General features: G+C 34.0%; 4 protein-coding genes across 11 annotated transcripts in view; 3 read left to right on the top strand and 1 right to left on the bottom strand.

Moving 5' to 3' along the window:
- LOC117574123 (protein held out wings) overlaps positions 1–10087 on the top strand; it is a 38836-nt gene extending 28749 nt beyond the window's left edge. For 2 of the 8 annotated variants that reach the window (XM_052006321.1, XM_052006319.1), the window contains exons 5-9: positions 1064–1204; positions 1690–1786; positions 2092–2439; positions 5509–6108; positions 8880–10087. In XM_052006321.1, the coding sequence (XP_051862281.1) occupies positions 1064–1204; positions 1690–1786; positions 2092–2439; positions 5509–5618 (696 nt within the window). In that variant the 3' untranslated portion in view covers positions 5619–6108; positions 8880–10087. Of the gene's footprint in view, positions 1–1063; positions 1205–1689; positions 1787–2091; positions 2440–3351; positions 6264–8879 lie in introns of those variants that run through there. The other 6 variants (XM_034257776.2, XM_034257777.2, XM_034257778.2 and 3 more) reach the window with 6 other exon arrangements.
- A 1802-nt stretch (positions 10088–11889) lies between these two features.
- On the top strand, positions 11890–15424 carry LOC117574790 (uncharacterized). Its single transcript, XM_034258746.2, has 4 exons — positions 11890–12529; positions 13206–13348; positions 14322–14460; positions 14539–15424. The coding sequence occupies exons 1-4, from the start codon at positions 12297–12299 to the stop codon at positions 14777–14779; spliced, it is 756 nt and encodes a 251-aa protein (XP_034114637.1). The 5' UTR covers positions 11890–12296; the 3' UTR covers positions 14780–15424.
- Positions 15425–18765: 3341 nt separating this feature from the next.
- LOC117575456 (uncharacterized) lies at positions 18766–19871 on the bottom strand. The gene is made up of 2 exons (XM_034259663.2): positions 19707–19871; positions 18766–19646 (listed from the first exon to the last, which is right to left on the bottom strand). The coding sequence occupies exons 1-2, from the start codon at positions 19798–19800 to the stop codon at positions 19396–19398; spliced, it is 345 nt and encodes a 114-aa protein (XP_034115554.1). The 5' UTR covers positions 19801–19871; the 3' UTR covers positions 18766–19395.
- Positions 19872–20586: 715 nt separating this feature from the next.
- Positions 20587–21081, top strand: LOC117575457 (bomanin-836). The gene is made up of 3 exons (XM_034259665.2): positions 20587–20693; positions 20763–20804; positions 20870–21081. The coding sequence occupies exons 1-3, from the start codon at positions 20633–20635 to the stop codon at positions 21040–21042; spliced, it is 276 nt and encodes a 91-aa protein (XP_034115556.1). The 5' UTR covers positions 20587–20632; the 3' UTR covers positions 21043–21081.
- Positions 21082–25432: the final 4351 nt, after the last annotated feature.

The raw sequence follows: 25432 nt of genomic DNA on the forward strand, positions 1-25432 counted from the left end.
GTGAGTGTGTGAGTCATGTGCATGAAGCTGAAAATATGAAAATAGATTACTCAGACGCAGACGCTCGGATCTCGGTGAAGAACCCTCCCTATATATGTATGTATGTATGTATATAGTAAGTGCTGTGAAATCCATGCAGTCGTGACAGTTCTTAATTTGACAAGTGCTGTGGAATTAGCCAGGCCAGCAGAAGACGAGAGACAAAGACAGACAGATGGACAGACAGACAGACGGATGGACAGACTTTGTGATGCTGTCACTGGACAGCGAACATCAAAAGCCAACTAAACTGACAGCTCGCTGGTCATTTTGAGCTTAATTGATTAGAAATTTAACGAAATTAAATTTAAACGTGACAAACTAAATACATTTTTTTTTTTTTTGTATTTTTTGGGTCAAAAGTTAATGCGCTGCGCCTCCTCCCGCTTTTCCTCTCTCCCCCCAAAACAAATTTGCAGCCTTGAGGCTAAGCATAGAAAACACATATTTTCCGACATTTCAAGCGTGTTGGCGTTTGGCATTTAGCATTTAGCGTGGCGGAAAAAGTAACGAAAGTAAAATGAGAAATACACAGAAATGTATAAAATGCAATTTCATTTATAGCGCAATCGCCGCCCACACTTGCAATATAATTGTTTTGTGTCCATTAAAAGCGAAACACGCGCGTGCAAATGTCGTCTTTGCATTTGTAGGGAAGAATTTGAGGAATTTAACCACAAAGTAGGATCATGAGAAAACTCGATTTTGATCAAGAGATTTTCCAAAGAAATCTCTATATATTTTTATTTATTTACTTACTGTTCAATCGGGAACATTTTTGATGTTTCCACAGCTGCTCATCTGATGAATCTGTTGAGTTGCATTTAATCTAGGCGAAATGACACAATTCTAATTTTAAATCAATCTTGATGTGATTTATTTGCCAACTTGTGATTCACTTGATTCACTGTGAATCATTTTGCGCATGTAAAAAACAATTACTTAACTTAATCAGTTAGTTTAAAGCTAATGAGATCATCTTTATCATTATTCAACCATTGTTTCATTCTATTCTTGTCAACAGGAGGATGCTAATCGTGGCAAACCCAACTGGGAGCATTTGTCCGATGATCTGCATGTCCTCATCACTGTCGAGGACACCGAGAATCGTGCCAAAGTCAAGCTGGCTCAAGCTGTTGCCGAGGTCCAAAAGTTGCTAGTGCCGGTAAGTCAAAGAAAATGAAGAAATTTAAAATATTTAAACTTAAAACTTAATGCTTTGACGTCTAAATGTGCAATGCATTGATTAAAAAAAATATCTGATTTTAATAATTGCATTAAATGCGTCGGTTTCCCTCCTTTTATTTGAATTAATACTTCACTATTAAACATTGTGATAATGCGTTTGCTGTGTCTATCAAACTGTATAAAATTTAAATTAAATCAAATACAAAACAAAGACAACTATTCAAATCTCATTGCTAAACAAATTTGTTAACCAACAAAAATATTAATAATGATTTTTTTTATATTATTTTCATTTCTTTTACCAAAAAAAAAAAAAAATTCTAATCTGCTTTAATGTATTTTGTTTAATACATTGAAAAAAAAATACCAATCTCTTACTACTACACACACACACACACAAACACCAACACACACATATACACAAATACACACACACATGCGTACGCGTACTTGTACTAACAGCAAGCCGAAGGCGAAGATGAACTAAAGAAACGTCAACTTATGGAATTAGCCATTATTAACGGCACATATAGGGACACAACAGCGAAATCAGTCGCAGGTACGTCAATCAAGCTCTACTTAGCCTCTAAGTCTCGAAAACTTCAACTCGAAACAAGAAACACAGAAAAACAATAATACAATTAATGAATAATAGCGAAAAGAAAAGCGAAAAGAAAACATTGTCTAATCCTAAACAGCCTAATCCCCAGTATTGACTAAAATATCCCGCGGCTCTCTCAAATGCGATAAATCGGAAATCGATAACCGATAAAACGATAACGAAGCTAACCAATAATGATATTGTTATAATGATCGAATGTTTTCCATTTAAAAATTTACATGGGTTTTTCTACCACGGGACAGCTTTCTCATGCGTTGGTTCTCCTTCTGCTTCTGTTCTGTATCCCGCAGTTTGCGAAGAGGAGTGGCGTCGCCTGGTTACACCGGACAATCGCCTGCTGACACCCACACTATCCGGATTGGCCACCCAGATACGCACACCTGCCAACGCCCCATTGGGCGCACCATTGATACTTAATCCACGGATGACGGTGCCAACAACAGCGGCCAGCATACTGTCCGCCCAGGCAGCGCCGACAGCTGCCTTCGATCAGACGGCACATGGCATGATCTTTGCCCCCTATCAGGATTATGCGAATTATGCGGCACTCACTGGCAATCCCCTGCTGACGGAATATGCTGATCATAGCGGTGGGTTGTTTGCTAGATAAACTCTCTACACATACACATACAGACACACACATAACATATACATACAAAACATTTTTCAACTATCATCGAAATGATATTCAATCGAAGTGAAGATCAGATTGATTCTATTCTCTCACACACACATATACTGCATATATATATATTTATATCTTAACGAAATGCGCCATAACTGTTTACACACACATACACACCGCACATATACACACATCTAAATCATATTACACTCAGAGTTGAGTTTGTAGTTAGCCAACGTAATTTTTGTGCCAAACTGCGAGCAATCATAACACTATCAAAACTGCAGTTAGGTTAGAGTACAGAACATCACGCATACGCCTAGTTAGGCAGCAGCAGCATTTTTTTTCCGTTTAGACGTATTAACCAAAGTGCAATATATTTTATTTTTACAATCATAGTAGTAGTATTGTAGTATTCCACACTTAATTATTAATGTTATTCTTGTTTTATATTATTTTCTTATTTAATTCCATGCGCATTTTACATACGTATGTTTTTTTTTTTTGTTATCCTTTGCTCTTGTCCGTCTAAGAGAGAGTATTCCAGCTTCTGTTTTTTTGATTTAAATGTATTTATTTTTTTACAGTGCCATAAAGTATGCTATAGAATTTTTTTGTTTCGATTTCTCGATTGCTATTTAAGTGCACGCTTTTAACCCCAATTTTAGCAACGCTTGCTTTTATTTTCTTAAATGGTTTGCATGCACCACAAATAAAAAAAAAACGAAAAAACTCTCACAGCTAACAACAGCTAATGTTTCACATACTATATACAATAATTTACTGACGATCTAACTGATTTACTTTTACCTTTAATTTCTTTTGAAACATTTCCTATTTTGATCTGAACATGTTCCATATATATAAATATTTACAGTTGGTCGATATATGCATGCCGGCTCCGTCTTTTGAACTTTTTTTGAATTTGCGTGTGTGCACCAAGAATTTATTTGAAGTCCATAAAATGTTAGTTCTTAGTTCCAGTTGCAAAACAAAACAAAGCAAAAAAAATGATTACATTCTGCAGTTGACAGTGCACAACACACACAGAGAGAAACCCTTACTTAAACATTAATTAGCTCTAGTTACAAACAACAACAAACAAAAGCAAACAAACATACATGCATCGATGTGTATATTTATTTAGCAATGAAAAACAAAAATGCAAAATGGCACAACAACAAACAAGAAACAAAAAACAAGAACAACTACAACTACAAAAACAAATACTCAAAAATGCAAATAAGAAGCAAGCAAAACAATACAAAAATATAAAAAAAAGAAAAAGCAAAACGCTCGTCAACGTTTTTGTTTAGTTCATAATGTCGCAAAACATTTCTAGAGTCTGGTTAATAAGTGATTTTTAGGCGCTTTGCATGATGAATTTATCTATTGTTTTTTATTATTTTATTTATACATTTTTGTTTTGTTTTTCTTTTGGTTTCGTTTCGAAAAAAAATTAAAACATGAGTATATTCTAGTTGACGACAACAACAACAAATGTCAGCAAGAAATTGGTTGTTGCTTGTTTGGGAACAATGAAGTATTCTACTTACATAAATACATATTACTTAAAGCCTTCAACTGAGTTGCTGACTTAATTAGCTTTTTATAATATCCCTCTTTGACAGCCCCGTTCCGAGTTACACATTCGCCGCAATTTCGTTGGAATACTTTATAGCATAACTTTGAGAGTTTTCTTGATTTACATGCAACTCGAAGCGGGCGCTGAATTTTTTCTTCTTAGGTTTTTTTTATAAGGTCTCTACGACATGTGTTATTTATAGTACTCGTATATTTAGTAGTTTTTCATTTGTTTTTATTTACGGTGTGGGTTGATTTGTTTATTATCGTTTTCAATACTCTTTAAGTGCAATATTTAGCTGATAGCTAATTAGTTTTTAGCAGTATTTATGCACAAATGTACCTTATACGACAAGTTCAAGTTTTACATTTGATTTCCGTAACCGTTTGATTTTTTCCAGCCAGTGCCATTAATATTTTTTCCTTTATTTCGAGCAGCCACACAATTCTTTTTTCGTAGCATTTTTAATGGAAACTATGCAAACAATATACATATATATATTTTAATATTAGATTATAGCTTAAATCGGAGCCTTGAATCGAGTTGGTGCTTAAACAATTTTTTGTAGACAATAAGTTAGTTGAGGTTCAGGCAGCCGTCCAACAACAATATTTTGCACAACTAGTCAAAAACGTCAGCAAAATGCGATTGATACATAGACAGATACAAAAAACGGACAGACAAATGTGACAGACAGCTGGAAGAATGCTAAAGAACAAAAGTAGAAAAAAAACTTGTAGCAGCTTGAAGATATTGCAATATTTTCACACATTTAGGTCTCTCTCTCTCTCTTAAAATCTAGAAAGGAGATGGCAAAATTCCCTGGAGATCCATTTATTCTAATGGAAACACGACTATGCTTATCTATACTATATATTAATTATTTAAAGACTAGTTTAACAATTTGTGTGTGTTAAGTTTAATTAGCGAGCTGCTTAAAAATCACTTATTTCCAGATACCGAATCAATTAGCGTTGTTTTCTTACAAAGTGAAAAAGAAAAACAAACACAAAACAAATAAAAATAAAAATATATACGACTCATTCCAAAGAAACAGAATTTAAATGTAAATCAACATGCAATACAGTTAATTATAAAGAATTTTTTATAATTTAAAAAGAAAGAAAATGAAGTTGAACTTAATGAAATTGGTAATTAGTGAAAAAGAAAAGCGAAAGCAAAAAGATGCAGATGTGTGAAAATGTTGAAAGAATTGTTTAAAACAAGCAAGCATAAATATATAGTATATGTTTTTTTCTATTATTAAGCTAAGTTTTGTAGACAATACATACATATATTATATATGCGCCGATAAAACCGTATATACCGTATATATATATTTATTGCCTTGATTATCTCTATCCATATATATATAAATATTACCATTACCAATACCAATTTTATATTTGCAATATATAAATCTATATCGTATCGTATCGTATATTTTAGTAGGCGCCCTTAAGCAGCAACGTCGATTGGCGGCTAACAGAGAACACCCCTATCAGCGTGCAACGGTCGGAGTGCCAGCCAAGCCGGCGGGTTTCATTGAGATACAGTAAAACATCTCGCTGTGTCACGAGTCAGTCAGTCAGTCAGCAGCAGCAATCACACACTCACACACCTTTTTGTATTTATATCAAAAGTGAAAAATTTTAAATTTTTTTGAAATCAATGTTAAAACTTCTTATGTGGATTATCGACTCCGCCCGCCATTACGTTCAAATGGGCATATTACATATATTACTATATATACAATTTAGTTCAATTACAATACGATTTACATAATATATATATTCGGAAATATATATATTGCATTATGTCTATTTCAAATTTACTTTATAATTACAATATTTTTATTTTTTTGTGAAAAACTGCTTTAAATCGAAAAAAAAAATGTCAATCATCTGTGCTGTTCTCTGCTGCTGTTTGAGTTGAGAGTGTGTGTGTTGCGTGTCCAATGAAACCCAGCCAGTCCAGTTGGCCAGGCCGGTCTGTGCAGCTCCGTAACTCAGTTAACTCAGTCCAATAAATATATCAAGCGCCTCACAGGTTAGTTGTGTTTCTACTCATCTATAAATTTGTTTTTTATTACACTTTTTTTTTCCTTTACTTGTTTCCCTTTGAGCTGCTGTTGTTGCTATGCTTTCTGAACTGAAGCATAGCAACTGCAGCTCATTTGCGACTTTTTGATTTATTTTCCAAAACAAAAGAAAATGAAATATACAGACAGACACATGCTGAATGTTAGTGCAATAGTTGCTAAAAGTAAAAAAAAATCGGTAAAATCAAAAGAAAAAACAATCTAATTTGTTGTTTTTTTTTGTATAACAAAAATATATATTTTTTGTTAGTTTATTTTATTTCTTTGTTGACGACGTTGACTTGTGCCTTTGATGTTTTACAAAAACAATAAGAAAACAAAACAAAAAAAAAGATTATTATTGAAATAATGAAGAAATGGGTAAGAGATACTTCTATCGATTTCTGTATAAAAAAAAGCAAACGCAATTTTAGTACATTTTGTATTACTTTTTCTTAAGCCATATAATTAATTTGATTATGATCTATATATCTACATCTACATCTATATATATATGAATTATGAATTTTATATGTGTATTTAGTATTAAGACCCTGTTAGTTTGTAAATTTTACCTTGTATATCATTTAAATGTATGTTGCAATTGAACCGAAAGTGTACCAGAATAAAGATCAATGACTTTTGTTGAAGTGCAACCCAAAACACAGAAAACAAAACAAAAAACAAAAAAAACCAAAACCAGTCTCTTGAAGTTTCATCAAACCGTATGCTCTGGGCATTCGAGCAAATCAATAAAACAAAAAAAAAAATTCTTTAAATACGTTTGAGACTAACGCTTTTTGATACCTAACAAAAAATTAAAAATTAAACTTCTTCTATTCGTCGTCGTCACACATAACTCATTGATCACCCTAGAAGATGAGAACACACTTAACTTTTGTTTGCAACTTTTTTAGTCCATTAAGAACTTAACTTTAACTATAAGCTATATGTGTAACGCACACACACACAAATAAACACACACAACTCTTAGCCAACGGTGGGGCCTCTACTGATGTACTACTCTACTACTACCAAAAACCACTACAATTAAAACCACCACAACCACTACTACATACTACTTGGGGGCGTAACTCTACTATATATACATATATATTTGCTTAACGTCTGTCTCACCTACCACACACTTTAAATTCGTACATAATACATATATTAATAATAGAGATGACCATCAAATAAAGCAACCAAATAGCAAGTCCCAAATTACTACCACAAAACTACATAAATATTGATTTATGTATATTTAACAGATCGTAATGTTTAAGCTTACTTATCTCTCTCTTTCTCTCTCTGGTTATGGTATCAGTAATACACTCTCTCTCTATTTCTCTATAGAAATTAAGAATAAATACTTGTATAACGTTTGATAAAATTGCATATGCATTTGCTTCTATAAAATCTCCTCAAGTACTACTTACAAACATAAACAACAACACACAGATACACGCACACACCAATACATACGCGTATATGAGACCAATTACTAAATCGACTCTAATGCCACATGCCAAAGAATGTCTGACAATGATGCACAATAAAAATTTCCTTTTGGCTAATGCTAAAAAACAAACAGTTTAAAATACAACAACACAACAACAATTTTTGATGTACAGACTTTAATAATAATATGAATAAAAGTACAAAAAACACAGAATGTAAATAACGCTTTACCTTGGCATTTTCGATGAAAAGCAAAAATTGATTTATAAATTTAATTCTTACTCTTATGATTTACATATATAATTGACAGCCAATGCACTTGCAATTTTATTATTTTCTTTTTATCTAATAATCTTTACAATTTATACTATATAGCATTTACATATGTATAAAAACCATATAAATATCAAATGATATGTGATGTAATATTATTGCTAATTTAAACTAACAAAGGCCAAGTTAACTAAAACAAAGAAAATAAAAGTAAAAAACAAAACAAACAAAAAAACTAGTAAATAAAATGGATTAAAACCAAAACCAAAACCAAAAAAAAGAACAATAAAAAAAAAACGTTGTTTTGTAAATTACTCGATAAAAAACAATTCCTGAAACAATTCGAATAACCAATAAATGTCTCATTAATAACGATTATCAAATTTTTAATATCTATTTGCACTATCAACGAACAACTAAATGATTTTTTATACTCGTACTCGTATGTATGTGTTTGTCCATTTCAACAACTCTGAACAAACAAAACTTCGACTTTGAATAGTTTTACGAATATGAATATATATATTCGAGACAAGTTACTAAACGTTTGTGAGCTATCTTGAATCTTGAATCTTGGCCTGCATGTCCTGTGTGCCCTGCTCTCTTAATCAAATTAAAACAAACATATATATTTCTTGTTCACATTGCATACTCTATAAATATATACTATATATATTGATACATCTGATATGCCCGCTTCCATTTAGTAACTTTAGCGCTCATAATTCGCATATATTAAAACGATTTCAATGTTTGATGTTAGGCAACTAAAGTATAAAGAAGGAAACAAAAATATATAACTAACTGCTAACCATATATTAAAACTCAATTTCCATTTCTACGACTTTTTTATTTACATGCTAACCAAACAAACAAAAAACCCAAAAAAAAATATCTATACAAAAATCTAAAACAAATCGAACAACAACATATACATACACACAAAAATCACAAAAAAAAAAAAAAAAAAAAAAAATACAAAATCCTGCCATTGCCGCTTGGCCAGATGAGCTCGACATTGAGATGCAGCCAGGATTCAACAGCAAACGATTTGCATTTGAATGCAGCAATAGCAGCAGCAACAGCAGCAGTAACAACAACAATAACTATTACTATGAGAACAACAACAGCAGCAGCAGCAGCAATAATTGTATTAGTGTGGCAACTACGGTGTGGCAGCAACATCAACAGCAGCAACAACAGCAACAACAACAACAGTGGCAGTAGTCATTGCATTGTGTGCCATCGCAAATGGATTGTGAAATTCTAATAGCAACTGCAACAACACTCGTCACTGACAAACTAAACTATAAAGCATCCACAAACACACACACACACGCACACACACTCGCTCGAACATCAAGTCTGTGGCCTGTTGCCTGCAACTTTAACAACAACAACATCAATAAAACAAAAGTAATAATGATAATGTATTGAATTTTGTGGCCATTTCTGTTGCGTTTTGCAAACGACAAAACAAAACCTTTAAACAAATCAAACAATAGTGTATAGTTATTATATTTAATGGATAACTTGTAATAATAATTATTATTATCGATTATCACATGCACTCATAAGTAGCACATAATTTACAAAAAGTTCAGCGAACAAAAATTACTTAAACTGCAGCAAATCGAACGTACATATATATCCATATATCCCATATGTGTATATGCCCTTAGAGCCATTCTTAATATTATGTCTATTAAAATATTTAATGAAAAAAAGAAAAGAAAACTCAAAAAAATAATCATGTTTACGGAATCTCATCAAGAAATCTGCAATTCGTATTGATCACAATTTTTTTTATAAAAATGCTCGCGAAGAAGAATCTTTTTTGTAGTTCATAAGGCTAAATAGTTGTTTTTTTTATCTGTACAATGACTAAATAACAATTACACAGATACACACACACACACATACATGCATATCCATATTCATTATGCAGCATTTGATTGTTTTTATTGATGCTCTGCTAATGTCTCGATTAATGCAAAACATCATCATTTAGTTTTGTTAAATTGACGCAAATTCTTGTTAATGAAGTATTTCGATTATGAATACGTTATATCTGCTATATACATACGCAAAACAATTATGAATCTTAAGTCTATATAAACTATAAAAACCGATTATGATAACAAAAAAACGCATAAGAGAAAAAACAAACAAAACAAAATACGCAACAGCCATATTTAGTTAATGAAAAAATAACGAATATCATGCATTAATAATGTACAAGTTAAACATAAATAATTTAATCTTAATTAATAATGTTAATGTTGAGCTCAAGCACAATGTATTATACACAAAAAATAAAAACAAAAACAAAAGAAAAATTAAAAAAAAAAAAACAAGGATAAAAATAATGAAAAGTAATAATATTTTTGATAATAGATAATGTTTGACCAAACAATAACAAAATTCTTTAATTTAAAATGAGTTCTAGAAAGTAGAAAACGCACATAATTTTTTGAAATTTTTTATAAATAATTAAAAATATTTTTAAAATTAATAAATGAAAATGAGATGAACGGGGATGGAAGAAGGAGAAGAAGAAGAAGTAATGAATGTGAACTGCATTTAAATTATGGTACAAATGAAAAATTGATAGATAATTGTTTTAAATTAAAGAATTTTGCATGAAGCTGAAACTGAAAAACTGATTGAAAGCAAATACACAATGTATGTAATTATGTGTGCCTTTTTCAAAGCATTGCAACTAAGTTAATTGTTAAATTTTATACAATAATATTATTGACGGCACCAATCAAAATCATATATAGAATTGGCAAACGAATGAAAATGTGAAATCAATCGCTAGGCAGCCGCTACATCATGAAATTATTATAATGCTACTATATACTATAATGATGTGAATCCCGACATACTCAAAATACTTGCGAGTGAAACACAATTCAAACGAGAAATACTACATAATTTAACAATTTAATAATAATAATAATAATATTATAATTTTATGTTTATAATCGGCAATCGTGCAATCGTAACAATCGTGCACCGCCAAAATTTACAAATTTTTTGGTGTGCTGCCTATGGAAATTTTTCGATAACCGAATGATCGATAGAATATACATATAAATGGTTTCGTAATCGATATCGTTATTGAATTTCAATTCAATTGATGATTGTGAGTAACCTATTAACTAATCTCTAAATAAATAATATAAAGTAATAATAATAATAATAATTAGTTGTAATCTTTAAGCACGTGGCAAATTGAATGTTGTATGTACTATTGTGTTAATGGGGAACATTTTATTTGAAACAAACAATATTCACAATATTCATTCATTAAATATCATGAAAACATTACACATTATTGCAAATCCATTGGAATTACTTGCAAATCTTATCCACATATGTTCAAATAATAATTATTTACGCAACTGTAACAAAAAAACAAAAATCAAACTAAATTATGTACAAGTTTTTGCATAAAATAAATGTTTATAAAAAACCAAAAAACTGAAAACGTATTTCAATTTGGAGTGAACTGCGTAGTTGCAATTGGGATAATTGGGCGAATGCACGCTTTGAAATATGAATAACAAATTGTTGTCTACCAGAGAAAACAAAAACAAGACAAAAATCAACAATAGCCCAATTTGCCATCGGTGCAATTGAATTGTGTGAATGAGTGAGTGAGTGAGTGTGTGGTAACTCATTTGGTTGCCAGGGGATGTCCCGAAACTGCTTATTGACATGAGGACGTGTGTGTGTGTGGGCAGGCTTTGAAACAATAGAAGCATATTCGTGCATTTGGTAGCACGAGGACATGTGAGGATGCCACACACTGCTATCTAATCTGTGTCCACCTTGAAGAGGGGAGACTACGTTTTTCGTTTCGCAATGGTGCAGAATTAATCTCGAATCGGAGCATACGGTGATGATGCAATTGTGATTGCATTGTGCTTGTGTAACAAAGTGGTTAATAACCACAAAGGAGTTATCTGGCCAACTCAAACACCTACGCTCTCTTTAGACCGAGGACATATTTGGTTCGATTTGCACAATGCATCTTGAGGTTCCTCGTAACTTATGCTACAATAATAGTTAATTAAGTACTGTTGACATGGGCACAGCAGCAGCGACAGCAGCAGCAGCAATCATTTATGCAAGCAAACTTCTTCAAGGACCCATCCAGCTTCCTTTTGTATTGTAAACAAACCAAACAACACGTGCGAATGCCGTCAATGCGCATGCGCTGTTATTAACAGCGACTTAACAGCGCGCTGTTAACGCGTCCTTAAAAGCCTTGAGCTGTATGGCAACCGGCTCAGTTCAACGGCAGCAAGCGAATTGCAAGGATCGAAATCTCGAAAACGGATTAGTTAAACAACGTCTTCGCGTAGCAACAAGTGAGCTCTCAACGTCGTGGAGCTAACTATCGTGTATACACATGGCGAACCGACTGATGATACTCTGGTACTTAGTTGTGCTGTTCGTTGCCATGGCTAATGCGCGTAATGAAACCCATCAGAATCCACCGCCACCGTTGGCGCACGTCGAACAGTGCGGGAACACTGAGAAGATGGTCGATGAATGCTTTAAGGATTTGCCATCTCATCTAACAGAGTTTTTACAAAATACAAAAATTGTCATAAGCAAACAGGAGATCATGGCTAAGTGCATGTAAGTGTCGAAAGCCATACAGATAAACATATATAGACACGCACGCACACACACTCATCAAGAAAAAACAACTCGAAAAGTGTTTTAAGTGCCTGGAAATGCGTGAGAGATGGCTATAAATAAAGCACCTGTGCGGACACATACATTATTGATTATCCCTCCAGACACCGCACAGACTCCCTCTCGATGTGTCTTCTGGACCCTTTTAACTCAATTCGACTTGAGCTGTAAATAGCAAATGAAAAAGAAAAGAAAGTTTACAAAAGGGTTTCGCGTAGAGTGGAAAAGCCTAATTAAAGAGTTTTCTTTGTGTTCTTAAATTTGTTTTGCTCAATCGCACTTAATTGAGTTTTTGGCAAATTTGTAAATTCGAAAATATGAAAATCTATCTGGTGTGCAGTGTAATTTGATCAGCAATTAAAAACACGTTACAAATTGAAGAATTTATCATCAATTCAAATGAAATCAAAACCCTCGTTAGTTACAGTGGCAAATTCGCAAGGTCCGATTTAATTAGAACGAAATATAAGGTCAAAAAAATAAATAAACGAGGCAGCACTTTAACATCATGTTATAGCGCAACATAATTATAAATATTTACATAACATGGAACATGGAACTCGCAAAAATATTCTCTGTTTGTGCCCCAGCACTAATTATTCAAATTTATTTATAGTGTTTTCAATAAGGGCATGAAATGCTTTGATGCCTATGCAGCGCGTTGCCTGCAGAGTCGAAAGCTAAACTTGTTTAAAAACAACGTCGATGGTGCTCGTAAATTTTTAAAGAAATTCTGTTCCGATGAGAATTTTCAAAGAGGTAAGTTTGAAATACAAATTTATGGCATTAAATATCAATAGACCTTTGCATGCGGTGATTGAATTACAAACTCAAATATCTAGCATGTAATTTGAACTTCAAAGCCATGAAAAGACTCGAGCATATTTTATTAAACTAGTTTTTGTTGTTAGCATTATGGTAAATTTAATTTCGATTAAAGCAACCTTAAGAAAGTTGGAATTGCTAAACTTTTGGTCAGCTTCAGTTATTTGATTGCTTTTTTTTGAAGCACACAAAAAATATGTAGCATACTTTTTGGAGTACGATTAAATTCTTGAAATTTTTAGTATCATTACATTCAATTGCGCTGTCTGGCATTTGATGAATCAATGTCTAGCTCTTAAAGACTCGCAAGTGCAGCAGAGTGTAAAGCACGCGCAGACTAAGTGGTCTAGCTGTTTGTTCTTTGCTGTTCTTCAGTAAAGTGCATCTCAAAGCAAACGCACACAGACACACACGCTGCAATTTCACTCATTTTCACTTAGCTGAGGAAGGACATGTAAAACATGCACAGCTGAGAAGTCTTGGCAACTTTTATTTTAACAAATGAAAGTTAAATATTATGTATACGCACACGTTGTTTGTGTTTGTGAGAGCAGTTGTCAAAGCACTAAAATAAAACATTCAAGTTAATGACATTAATTAAATAGTTTATTTAATATGCGCCTAATATATTATTTAATGATAGCTTCACTTTGTAGTCATAATTGATGTATGTTAATGAAAAATGTAAAGGATTTAAAATCAAAAATTCACAGTAATAATTAAATATGGTCAGGTATTCAAAGTAAGAATTAATTAAGTGCGCATCAATATTCATTGTGTGAACAAGTAATATTCAAATGGATTTTTACGTTTGAAATGCTGTTGAATATGAATTTTTTAAAGACACATTTTTGTTTTACACCTCTTTAAATACTTGAGTGTAATTGGCATAATTTCTATTTCATAGATTATTTGCGGCACAAGGATTGTTTCGCCTACATTCAACCAGATTGGGTTAGCTGCACCGCTGACTTTGAGAACATACTCACGGATGATTTGCACGACGATACCCGCAATGTTAGCGATAAATTCATGGAGTTTTGTTGGTAAGCAACATCTGCTGCGAGGGGAATTGAAAAGTCAAGCCGAGAGTAATTGTTGTCGCTTGCCACTTTCTGTTGCAGTGCACGTTACGCGTACGAGAATTGCATCTACAATAGTGCGCGTTATAAGTGCTACAAGCATTCGGCCGAATTTGCACGCGAAACCGCCAAAATGCTGTCGGATGAGAAGCACTTCAGCAATTGCCGCCACCTGGAGGACATCTGTGCGCATTCGACACGCATCGCCTGGATATCGAGCAGTTTTTATCCCATGGCTCTAGTACTGATGTTGCGTTTTCTGCGGCACCTCGCCGGACCGTAGATTCTCCGCTCTGTGGTTGTGTGCGTGTGTGTCTCTCTGTGTGTGTGTGTGTTTAAGTGTGGTGGTGTAGGTTGTCCAATTGAAAATGCATAGCATTGAGCGATTCGCTTGCAAAACAAAAAAACATAAAACATGGGCATGTGATTCTCTTGGGGTGGGTAAACTGGGTCGGACAGCGGCACTTGTTAGTCTTAACAAAAAAATCTCCAATACTATATATAAACACTTAAGTTGATGTATGTGAATGTGTATATGTGTACAATATTATTTGTGTGAAACATTTGTGTATTTCAAATAAATTTCACTTCAGTTATGCGACACGTCTTTATCTCCCATCCGACGACTACTTAAAGAAAAGTTCAATAACTATCTGATGCGCGACCATCTGTTGTATACGTAATATGCTAAATTGATTGAATGGGCCTTTGTGTCTTCTGTCTACACCGATAAGGTAAATCCGTCACGCAATGAACTCACCCAGCACGTGCTCTGAAACTTTGTTTGCCAGACTATTTTTCCAGATATTTATCTTTTAAATGGATGGTGGCAGATATGTTTGCCTTTGCGTTCTTTTGACAGTCCATTTGGCAAGTCAGTGGAGAAAGTTTTGAGTAGGCAAACAACCTGTGTAACTATGGCGGCGACTCCTGCCAATATAACGTCAATAACATCAACAACTTTAGTAGCTGCCAACAAAACATATTCATATCGGTGTTTTTTTTTTGGTTCTGTATGATATTTAGTTTCCTGGAAAGAAAACTTATAATTTTGTTAACGGAGAATGCAATTTAAGTACTTCTAAAGTTACACCAAACTAAAATTGTTGCAATATTTTCTTGTTTTTTTCTCTCTCTGTTTTTTACTCTATATATTGTTGCCTTTCAATGGGGATCGATATTAATTTCGCTCTGTTGGTCGTAATGCAAGTTAACGCTCATAGCTTATACATTGCACTCTTCCTCTTTGCAATGTCAAAGGCTAGTCCTTGGGGCGAGCTGCATCGTTGTTGCCATCCGAGTCAAGTGGAAAGTTCGAACGTGTTTTTTTGCAGAGGAGTCTTCAGGCGATTTGCTTAGCTGAAAACTAGCACAAACTTGTGATTTATCCACAAACGCGTAAGCGATAAAATTTGTAATTAATTAAGCGAGCTGGTCAGCAGCGGCAAACAGCGACATTTAATGTTCGATCTATGTATTGCTGAAGTGACTGGTCGTCTACAGCTGCTGGGCAAATAAAACATGTTGTTGTTTTTATTCGCGCACAGCTAAAATCAAATTACTTGCTGTCATCTGCACGCAAAGACACAAGGCGAAAAAGCCACGGCAAAGCAAAGTCAAAGTCAAAAGCAAAAGCAAATGGCAAATGACAGTTGGAAGGACTGAAGACGCAGCCACGTGCATGCAACATGTTGCCCAGGGATACGGAGGGAGTGGACAATAGCAAGAGAAAGTAATAATACGAGTAGCGTTACACGAGTAGTTCTGAAACAATTTTAAGAGGCAAATATGTAGCAAAAAAAATTCATGTAAATTAGGGCATATTAAAAGTGTCGGTTTTGCAATAAATGTTTGCTTCGCATTGCGTAGTTACAAATATGAAATCTGCAAAATAACACCTTCATATCTGTAGGCAGACATTGTGCTTGCCAACTGCCATCTGCGTTATTGAATATTAAATTGAAGCCATAAATGAAAATTGTACTCTTTCATCTCTTTCGGCAATTATCAATCTTTCTCGCTTGTATTCGATTTTATTGGATTGAAATTTCAAATTGATTGTTGGTCCTTTTGATTGTTTGAGTTTTAAATCCCTGCAACACTTAAGCTCTTCAATGTTGAGCGTACTTTATGAAATATTTACTTTTGCTATTTGTAAATGGCTCTTCAACATTTTCTTTGATTACCTTTCCTTGCGTTCAATTTGGCAAGCTTAATTATGCGATTTATTTGTCGTTCATTCACCCCGGTTTCGTTTGGCTATTTTAACTACTTCATTAACGACGGCTAATTGGATTTTCATCAAACGTAAAAGGGGTTTTCATAATACGATTATCAGGGGTCACTACTGATTTCAGCTTTAAATAAACACACTATAAATAAATATGCTTGAGCTGAAGCTTCAGAATTACCTTTAGTCAATAATTGGATTACTCGAACATCGTTTACATCATTTGTTTTAAGTTACGTAATCAATTGGTTGAATGATTAATTGCATTTTGTAATGATTATGAGACACAACTGGCAAATATTGTTTAGGAAAGTAAATTAAGCCATTTACATTTACTTGAACGTTTTCAATTTGCAGCTGTGTTAAAATCAATTATTAAATGCAAAATTCGAGCTGGAGCCTTTGCATGATTAATTTCTACAGGATTTGCTGTGACAGACATGCATTTGACAAATTAAATACAACTTTTAAACAGATCTTGTTCAAATAAACTTTTGAGGAATATAAATTGAATATTAAGTTTATGAATATTTTATACATAGTTTAAATAAGTTTTGTGGATTTCTTGGATTAATTTGAATTGGTCAAATTAAGTCCAACTTTTAGATAGATGCCGTTGAAATAAACTTTTAAGGGAGATAAATCGATTATTTTGTTTTTTAATTTTGAATAAATGTTCAGCATTTTTTTAATCAATTTAAATTGGTCCAATTACATATAACTTTTATAGTAGACTTTTAAGAAGGATAAATCGATTATTTTGTTAAGTTTTGTGAGTTTCCTGGATCATTTTGAATTGGCCAAATTAAAAACAACTTTTGAAATAAACTTTGAAGTACTTTGAAGATAAATCGAATATTTTGTTTATGAAATGTATATGGGTAATTCTCTGAGGGATGTCGCGTGCGACCAGCTTTTCAGTTACAAAAAAAAACATATTCTGAAACAATTTTAAAAATAAGTAAAGGTTATTTTTATAGCTCTAGATTAGTACTTTAATTAGAGCTAAGAATGGTTTTGGAATTTTTATTCTGTTTTGTTTGCTGTTCTGATAATTGCAAAAATTAACAAATTCGTACGCAAACCAAAAAAGAACGAATTTATATATTTTATCGTAAAACAGAATAAGTTACTAAAATCAATCTTAGCTCTAAAAATAGTGCTAATCCAAAGCTTTAAGAAAAACCTTCACTTAATTTTAAAATTGTTTTAGTTTATGTTCTTTTTTGACACTGTAAAACTGTTCGCACGCGACATTTACCAGAGAATTACCCATATACAAAGTTAAAATACATTTTCGAGCATTTTTTGGATCTTATATATAAAAGTACTTTAAAAATAGACAAATCTGCGTCTATAACAGCACAGATTATTATTATTCTTGTTTTATAAATATGGCAAATTAAATGCAAGCACCTGCACACAGTAGGCGAGCTTGAAATTGATAGCAAAAAAAGACTATATCTAAGATTAGAATATTTTCCCCTCTCTTCATAAAGTGAATACTGAGAATTTTATCTTCAGCAATGTATCAAGTTTTTGCTACAATAAAACGTTCCAATAAAATGCACCTATAAAAAATAGTTTAGTACTATAAATTTTTCTTTTCAGTTCCTATTAAATTTTGTGCATTTCATTCATTAAATTGAGTTGGTAAAATTAAATGCAACCTTTACATAGATCCAGTTGAAATACACTTTTAAAAAGATAAATCGAATATGGTATATAGAAAGTATATAGAAAGTATATAGAAAGTTGAAATAAAATTTCGAGCATATCTTGGATAAATTTGATATTTTAAAGTACTTTTGAAGTAGACAAATTGGCGTCTATTCAAAACAATAAACATCATAATACTTATGTTATGACGAATTAAATGCAAGCATCTGCACACAGTAGGAGAGCTTTAAATTGATAGCAGCAAAGAATACATCTATGTTTAGAATGTGTTCCTCTCACTCTCTACATAAAGTGAATACTAAGAATTTTACCTTCAACAAGTTTTTACTACAATAAGAAGTAAAGAAAATATACATAACTTTTTTTTATTCTTCGAAGCAAAGAACAGTTTTAATTGTTATAATGTAAAAAATAATAGAGTGCTTAAAGTTTCTCTTCGGTTTCTAACAGGTGAACTAAGCTAATGAAAGCCAAATTAATGCTATTAATTAACGCCACTCATTTTGACGTATTATTCGCTTATTTTACGCCTACGAATAATTTACATAATTTACACTGCGCAATTGTAAGGTTGCATTCTGCGAATTATGGCAAACACAATATATTATGGTATATGTAGAAATTCCCGTCTGCTGCTTACATAAATCGCGCACACACAAAAGCAATGAAAATGAGTTAAAATTATTTTATAGCTGCACGATTACTATGGAAACCACAATTATGTACGTATGTATAGCTATAGCTATAGCTGCTTCTGTGTGGCATCACACAGTCAGTTTAGTTTATTTGTTTATTCAACAAACTTTGCCAGTATTTTATTCTTTTTGCTGATGAGCGATGAACGTCACGGAAGCCATTTTATAAATTTTTGCTGTTTTCTGTTTTAATTGTAAAAGTTCGAGCACAACACGGCGTATACGCAATCTATTGCAATGCAGACCGAATGCGACCTGATAATCATGTCTGTTGCATTATTGTTTAATGGCCGCTTAACCGCTTATGATTTGCGTCAGACCGCCATCATCGTAGCCACCACCGCCGCCACCTCCGTAGCCACCGCCATTGCCACCGCCTCCAAAGCCACCGCCACCACCGCGACCGCCGCCACCTCCATTGTAGCCATTTGGTCCAAAGTTGCCAGAGTAAACCGGACGTCCGCCACCGTTACCACCACCTCCTCTGCCACCGCCTCCGCCGTTGGCTGAGTAAACGCCAGGCGCTTGACCACCGGGTGGATTACCTGCAAGTGCCGTTAGTTATATTTTCGGTTGATTATTTTTGCATTGAATGTTGAACTTACAGTCATAACATCCGCCACCAATGTAGACAGCCGCCTGCGAGATTGCCAATGTGCTCAGCATTAAAACCGCAAAAGCCAATGAAAAATTTCCCATTTTACTATCGTTGTAGCGTTTGCTGTTGTTGTGATTGAGTTGAGATGCCAAACAAGTCTGGGCGACTGAAAAAGCTAACGTCTACTTTTATACGGCAAACGTAAGCGAATTGTGTGATTTACCAAAGCAACGCCTTATCGATATTATGCACTCAGATCTAGTATGAAGGTCTGTCTATACTAGCGAGTACTCACAAATAGACAGAGAGAGAACGAGAGAGATGCATGTATTAATCAAAAGCGGGGAAATGCCCAGTCTTAATCGTAAGTGACGTGCTACGAGAACACTGACGTTCTAGCAATTACAAAACCAGCATTTGATTTGTGCTCCAACTGAGAAGTGTACATCGATTTGATGTCTGCCACTCGACAGTCACGACTCACACGATGGGCGACGATGGGAAAAGCCAACTTCTCTGGAATCCATACTATTATCATTCATGTTCCACTACAATTCTCTGAGTTTGTTCGCCATAAGTTGAATAGCAATTATGTAAATTGTAATCTTCATTTTAATTTGGTTTTGTTACGAAATGCTTTTTTTTGTGGGTGTGCGCTTCTAAGCTATGTCATAAATCTCCATCAATTTGTAATTGCTTTTCTCTCCAAGCACCCTTTAAAACTCTTCGAGCATATCAACAAAGTGAAGCCAGTTGCGTTGAATCAAATGTTGGCAGCGCATTCAACAGTCGTTGCATTTTTACTGTCATCTCATTGAACCGTTAGCGATAAGATTTAACACTAATACACACATTATGCAAATTGATTTGGTATTTGCATTTCATATATAAACTATATGGGCATTATAAAGTGGCCAGTTGTCGGCAGCTAAGATGAAGTGTTTGACGTGTGCATTGCTTTTAATATTGGGATTGCTGCCAGTTTTGATCAGCGGTTCGACTTAATTGACTTGCGGTTTGATTTGCGCTAATTATACTCTATATTCTTGCTCTAATTTCGCAGCTTATCCCGGCGTTGTTATTGTGAATGGCAGGTGTTTAAATTGTAAGTTAAAGTCTTACTTGAATTGACCAGTCTCCAGTCTTTAATGTTTTTGCTTTAATATAAAGGTGATAAGCCGGATGGCGAAGCTGTTTATGTGAATGGCCAAGAATATCGCAGCTTTGGTGGTGGCAATGTGATTCTGGATCGCCCTGGCTATAATGGTCCAACACAAGTCTATCGTCGAGGCGGCACAACAATTGTCAATGGCAATTGCAAAGTTTGCAATGTGGATGTTTAAAAAGTTGTAACAATATTGAGTAAAGTGTGCGAGCATTAAGTCTTTATCTGATCACATCATTTGCATAGCGAGGCAAGTAATCTCTGCATTCTCGTAAAAGCTTTGAGCCAACAATAAGCGAAACTTCTATTGCAATCTCTTTGTGTGCATGTGACTATTTCGCATACTTTCAGTTTCCACTCTTCATTTATTCTTTCATGTCCTCACACATCGATTGCCAGCACACACACACACACATGCATTGTTGTCCAGCATTACAAATTGTATTTTAAATCGACAACAATAGCTGACATAAAGCATCTTATTGAGGTTTCTTTTCCTCAATTGAATTTACTTCTTTTGTGACAGCGCAAACATGCCAAGTATCCATATCGATGCTATGTATAGATAGATAGCAGGTAACATGCTAAAAGGGTTGTTTGTTATTTCATTTTCTTTCTTGTTGAACTGATCAATCTTTAGCAAGTTTGGTAAGAGCTTAACCATTTTGCATGTGTGTACAAGTATAATAAAACAGGTTGTTGTGTTTACGGCGTGGGAGTCGGCTCGTAACACAATCAACTTAATTGGCCTCGCGCTCAAGTTGCGCAAGTGTTCACCAGTGAGTGCAACACTGCGTATGCTTAATATCCTTGAAGCAGATGTGCTTTTGCATGTGGAAAAGTGTTTTCTGAAATGTTGTCTCTCTCTCTATCTCTCTCTCTCGCTCTCTTGTAAATATTAAGAATATGCTGCGGATATGTTGTGTATGGTAGGATTTCGGCGTGAGAGAAACTTAATAAAAACAAGAGCTCTAGCAATATAACAATACCGAGAGCTTCAATTGCACTTGCAGCAGACTCAATATGGATGAGTATATAAGCTCTTTAAATGGGGAGTGAGAGACTTGCATATATTCTATATTTACAGCAGTTTATACACGTTTGCATATTTATAATATTTCTCATTTTTTGTAGAGTATTTTACCAACTTAGTTTGGATTTAAAGTAAACGTGGCATTTAAACTTTTGATAAAATGAAACCTCTTCATGTTCATGAAATCTGTTTGGTCAAATTCTAAAGGTCACAGCTTATAAATACTTTTATTTTTATTAGTTTTGCAAAAGAAATACACACAGAAATGAGGAAATTATTTCTCTTGCTGTCAGTGATTTGATTTATTTTCAGTTGTTATTTGGCTTCCAATTGACACAGCTTGACTTAAATTTCATTTTCAACACACTTCTTCGTTCTTGAGCCTAATTTGTCTGTCATTTAAAGCTTGCTGAATTCCATTTAGTGGAGGGAGGGGCAGATGGAATGTGATGTTTGACTTCCCTTTGTGTTCGTTTTTGCTTTTGTAACAATTTCTTGTTTGCTTTTTTCTCCTCTGACATTCTCTTTTTTCTTGCCGTTTTTCATTGGGAATGAAAAGCGTGATTTATTGTTGTCACTAGCGATTCGCTTGTATTACTTGTGTGTGTGTGTGTGTTTAAGTACCATTTCGACAACAGGTAAATACAGTTGTTGGGCTAAGCTTAATACAGGCACGTTCGAGTATTTTCGATACCTAATACTTTGTCTCGTGCTGTGAACTCAATTTAATTTGCCTATCGCAATGCAGCCGGAAATTTATTTGCAATGGAATGATTAATATGTAGGGTGGAGTACGCATTGGAATTTTCTTTCATTTCTTCCCTTTTTTTTGTCTCGGCTTTTCCAATTGAAATGCAGATGACAGCAGATGCCTGCAATCAAATGTTGGTTTCTTTGATTTCGACTTTATACTTTTTTTTTTTTTTGTTTTGTCTGCAAAAATTCAAATGTAAGCCATAATTAAAATGCATACTCGACCACAAGGGGTTGCAATAACTCAATGCTGCAAGCTGCACATTATTATGTATGAAGTACAGTGAGTGTGACCTAAAAGGGATCAAGGCAAGAACGAAACGAACTTCTTGTTTGTGGCATTGGGGAGCACATAAAAAGATGTTACCCTCTTGACTCATAACTTCAAGTATTCCAACCGAGTCTGAGGAATTTTTTCTCTTTAAGTAAAAGTGCTCTCCGCTAGCTGTTGGCGTGTGTACTCTGTTCGATAAGCCCAGTGAGAAACCAAGGGAACAATAAATTTATTCGCTGCAGGGAATTGTTTGTTGTTACAGCTTTCACTGTGTAGCCATAGCTTAAGAAAAAGCTTTTTGGCAAAAATGTTCTATTGCAAAATAATCAAATGGAAATATTGAAAGCAAGAATGCTGCTGTCAATTGTTGGTCAATCTTTCACAGCATGAAATAAAGTATTTAATTGAAATACTTTCAATTGGTTGACGAAAAACTTCTGACCAATTGGATTTAGTTTTGAACGAACTAAATTGGACAAGTGGCTAACCGGTCGACTTTTGAAAGTGTCACTTTAATTTTCCAGACAAAGTTGATTTGATTCTAGAAAACATCTCCCGCTGTGCGGTAGAAAGTTAATTAAATGCACTGGGCATTTACTTTAGCTAACAACAAAAAGCAAAATGCCATCTCTTTGTTGCATATTTATTGGTGCTATTAATATATAAATAAATGTGCTTCAGGTGAAGAATATTATATAAATTTTCCAGTTTAACGGCTTCACTTTTGGCTTGCATCAAAGTATTTATCAAGTATTTCGTGACATTCTCAAAAAGTTGCTAATATAATCCTTTTTTGGCCCATTCATTTCGTTTTCGTTACCTTCCTTTGTGTGTGTCTGCACATATTTATTTCATTTTTCGTTTGCAAAAGAATAAAAAATTATGTTCACTTTCAATTGTATTTCCCAAGTGATTTGGCACTGTGAATTGTTTTCCTTTCTGTTTGCGTACCCAAGCGACAAGTGCCTCGTGTTTGAGATACACTTTTGGAGTGGGCACTTTGAGAGGCTCGACAGTTTTTCTCGTTTTTTTTCTCTCTTTTTTGTTTGCCCTCCGCGCCCATTCCCATACAAATATTAAACGTTCTGCAACAGCGTTAACAGCCTCAACTCGACAACCTCTGACTTGGGATGACATAGCGACTGTGAACTTGGCGAAATTTTAAACACACACACTTATATATATATACATATATATATTATGTTGGCTTTGTATTCGTGTGTATCTCTTTTTCTCCTTGGCTTACGTATACGTAATTTTTTTCTTCTTTTTTTGTTGTATGCCTGAAGGTAAGTTATTTATTTGGTTACTCAGCCGCAATGGCGGCTTAATTGAATGGGCTTAAAGTGAAGTACATTAATGAGATACATTTTGATGCGCAAGTTAAATATTTAGATGGGATCTCTTTGCGAGCCTTTCGCTTGCGCTTAATTAATTTCTTGTAAACTTTCAAAATCCATGAAATCGATACAGATTTTGAGTTACGCTTTGGTCAACGCGTCAGTTGAGCGTGCAAAGAACATTTTGCTGCAAAAGCGCAATTGTTCAGCTTGTGTAATCCCTTCATTATGGCATTTAATAATAACAGAACATGATTTGTAGCATGTGTAATGCTTGAGGTAACTTTTCAATTGTGTGTGTTTAATTTGCTTTTCTGCTGTTGCTGTTGGGCATTAAAAGAGCTTTTGAATAACCATTGAATAATGCTTCATTTTCGCATTATTAGTTCAATTTAAAGTACGCAAATCCTTTGCTGCCCTTTTGAAGCTGTGTAATTTTCGATTTGCATGATTTGTGCGTTACTTTTGCCCTTTATTGAGCTGCTATTCCTGGAATTGAATTGAATGTATCGAGATTTCTGTGTAATGTGAGTTATGTGTAATGTCTTTGTCACTTGGACAAATGATATATTTAGACATTTTCTCACTGACTTTTACTTTGCACATCGACCGATTAATGTTTTTACCTGTTCAACTAAATAATTCACATGTTAGCAGTTGCGAAACACTTTCATTATGCGGTCCGAGACAATCAATCTATGTCGAGAGCCATGTCCGAGCTTAATTATGAATTTCCATAGTTTCTGATACATGTATTACCATAGTGTGCGTGGGTGCTGATATTAGTTTATGCTATTATGAATTGATGTTTCATGTGTGTGTAGTATATAATAATATTATTATATCTCACACCCTCCAACGGTGTTTCATTTTGTATTTTAATTAGTTTTGCCTCTTGGCCATGTTCTACTCTCTCAGTCCAAATAAATAAATACATCTTTGAGACTTACATATACAGGCAGTCAGCAGCCAGGCAGCCAGCCAGACTTCTGCTCCTTCCTTTTCAAGCTGACAAAGCCTGATATGCTCGAGGTGCAAGTCAACGTGCCAAGGTCGTTCAAACATTTCACAAAATCTTTTCACTAAGTAGTTTGTGCTTCGCTCTGTGTGTTCTTTAACCTCTGCTATTCACCTGACAATGAACTCCGAGTCTGCTACTCCATTCCTC

The sequence above is a fragment of the Drosophila albomicans genome, chromosome 2R (assembly GCF_009650485.2).
Source record: "Drosophila albomicans strain 15112-1751.03 chromosome 2R, ASM965048v2, whole genome shotgun sequence".
Lineage (NCBI taxonomy): Eukaryota > Metazoa > Arthropoda > Insecta > Diptera > Drosophilidae > Drosophila > Drosophila albomicans.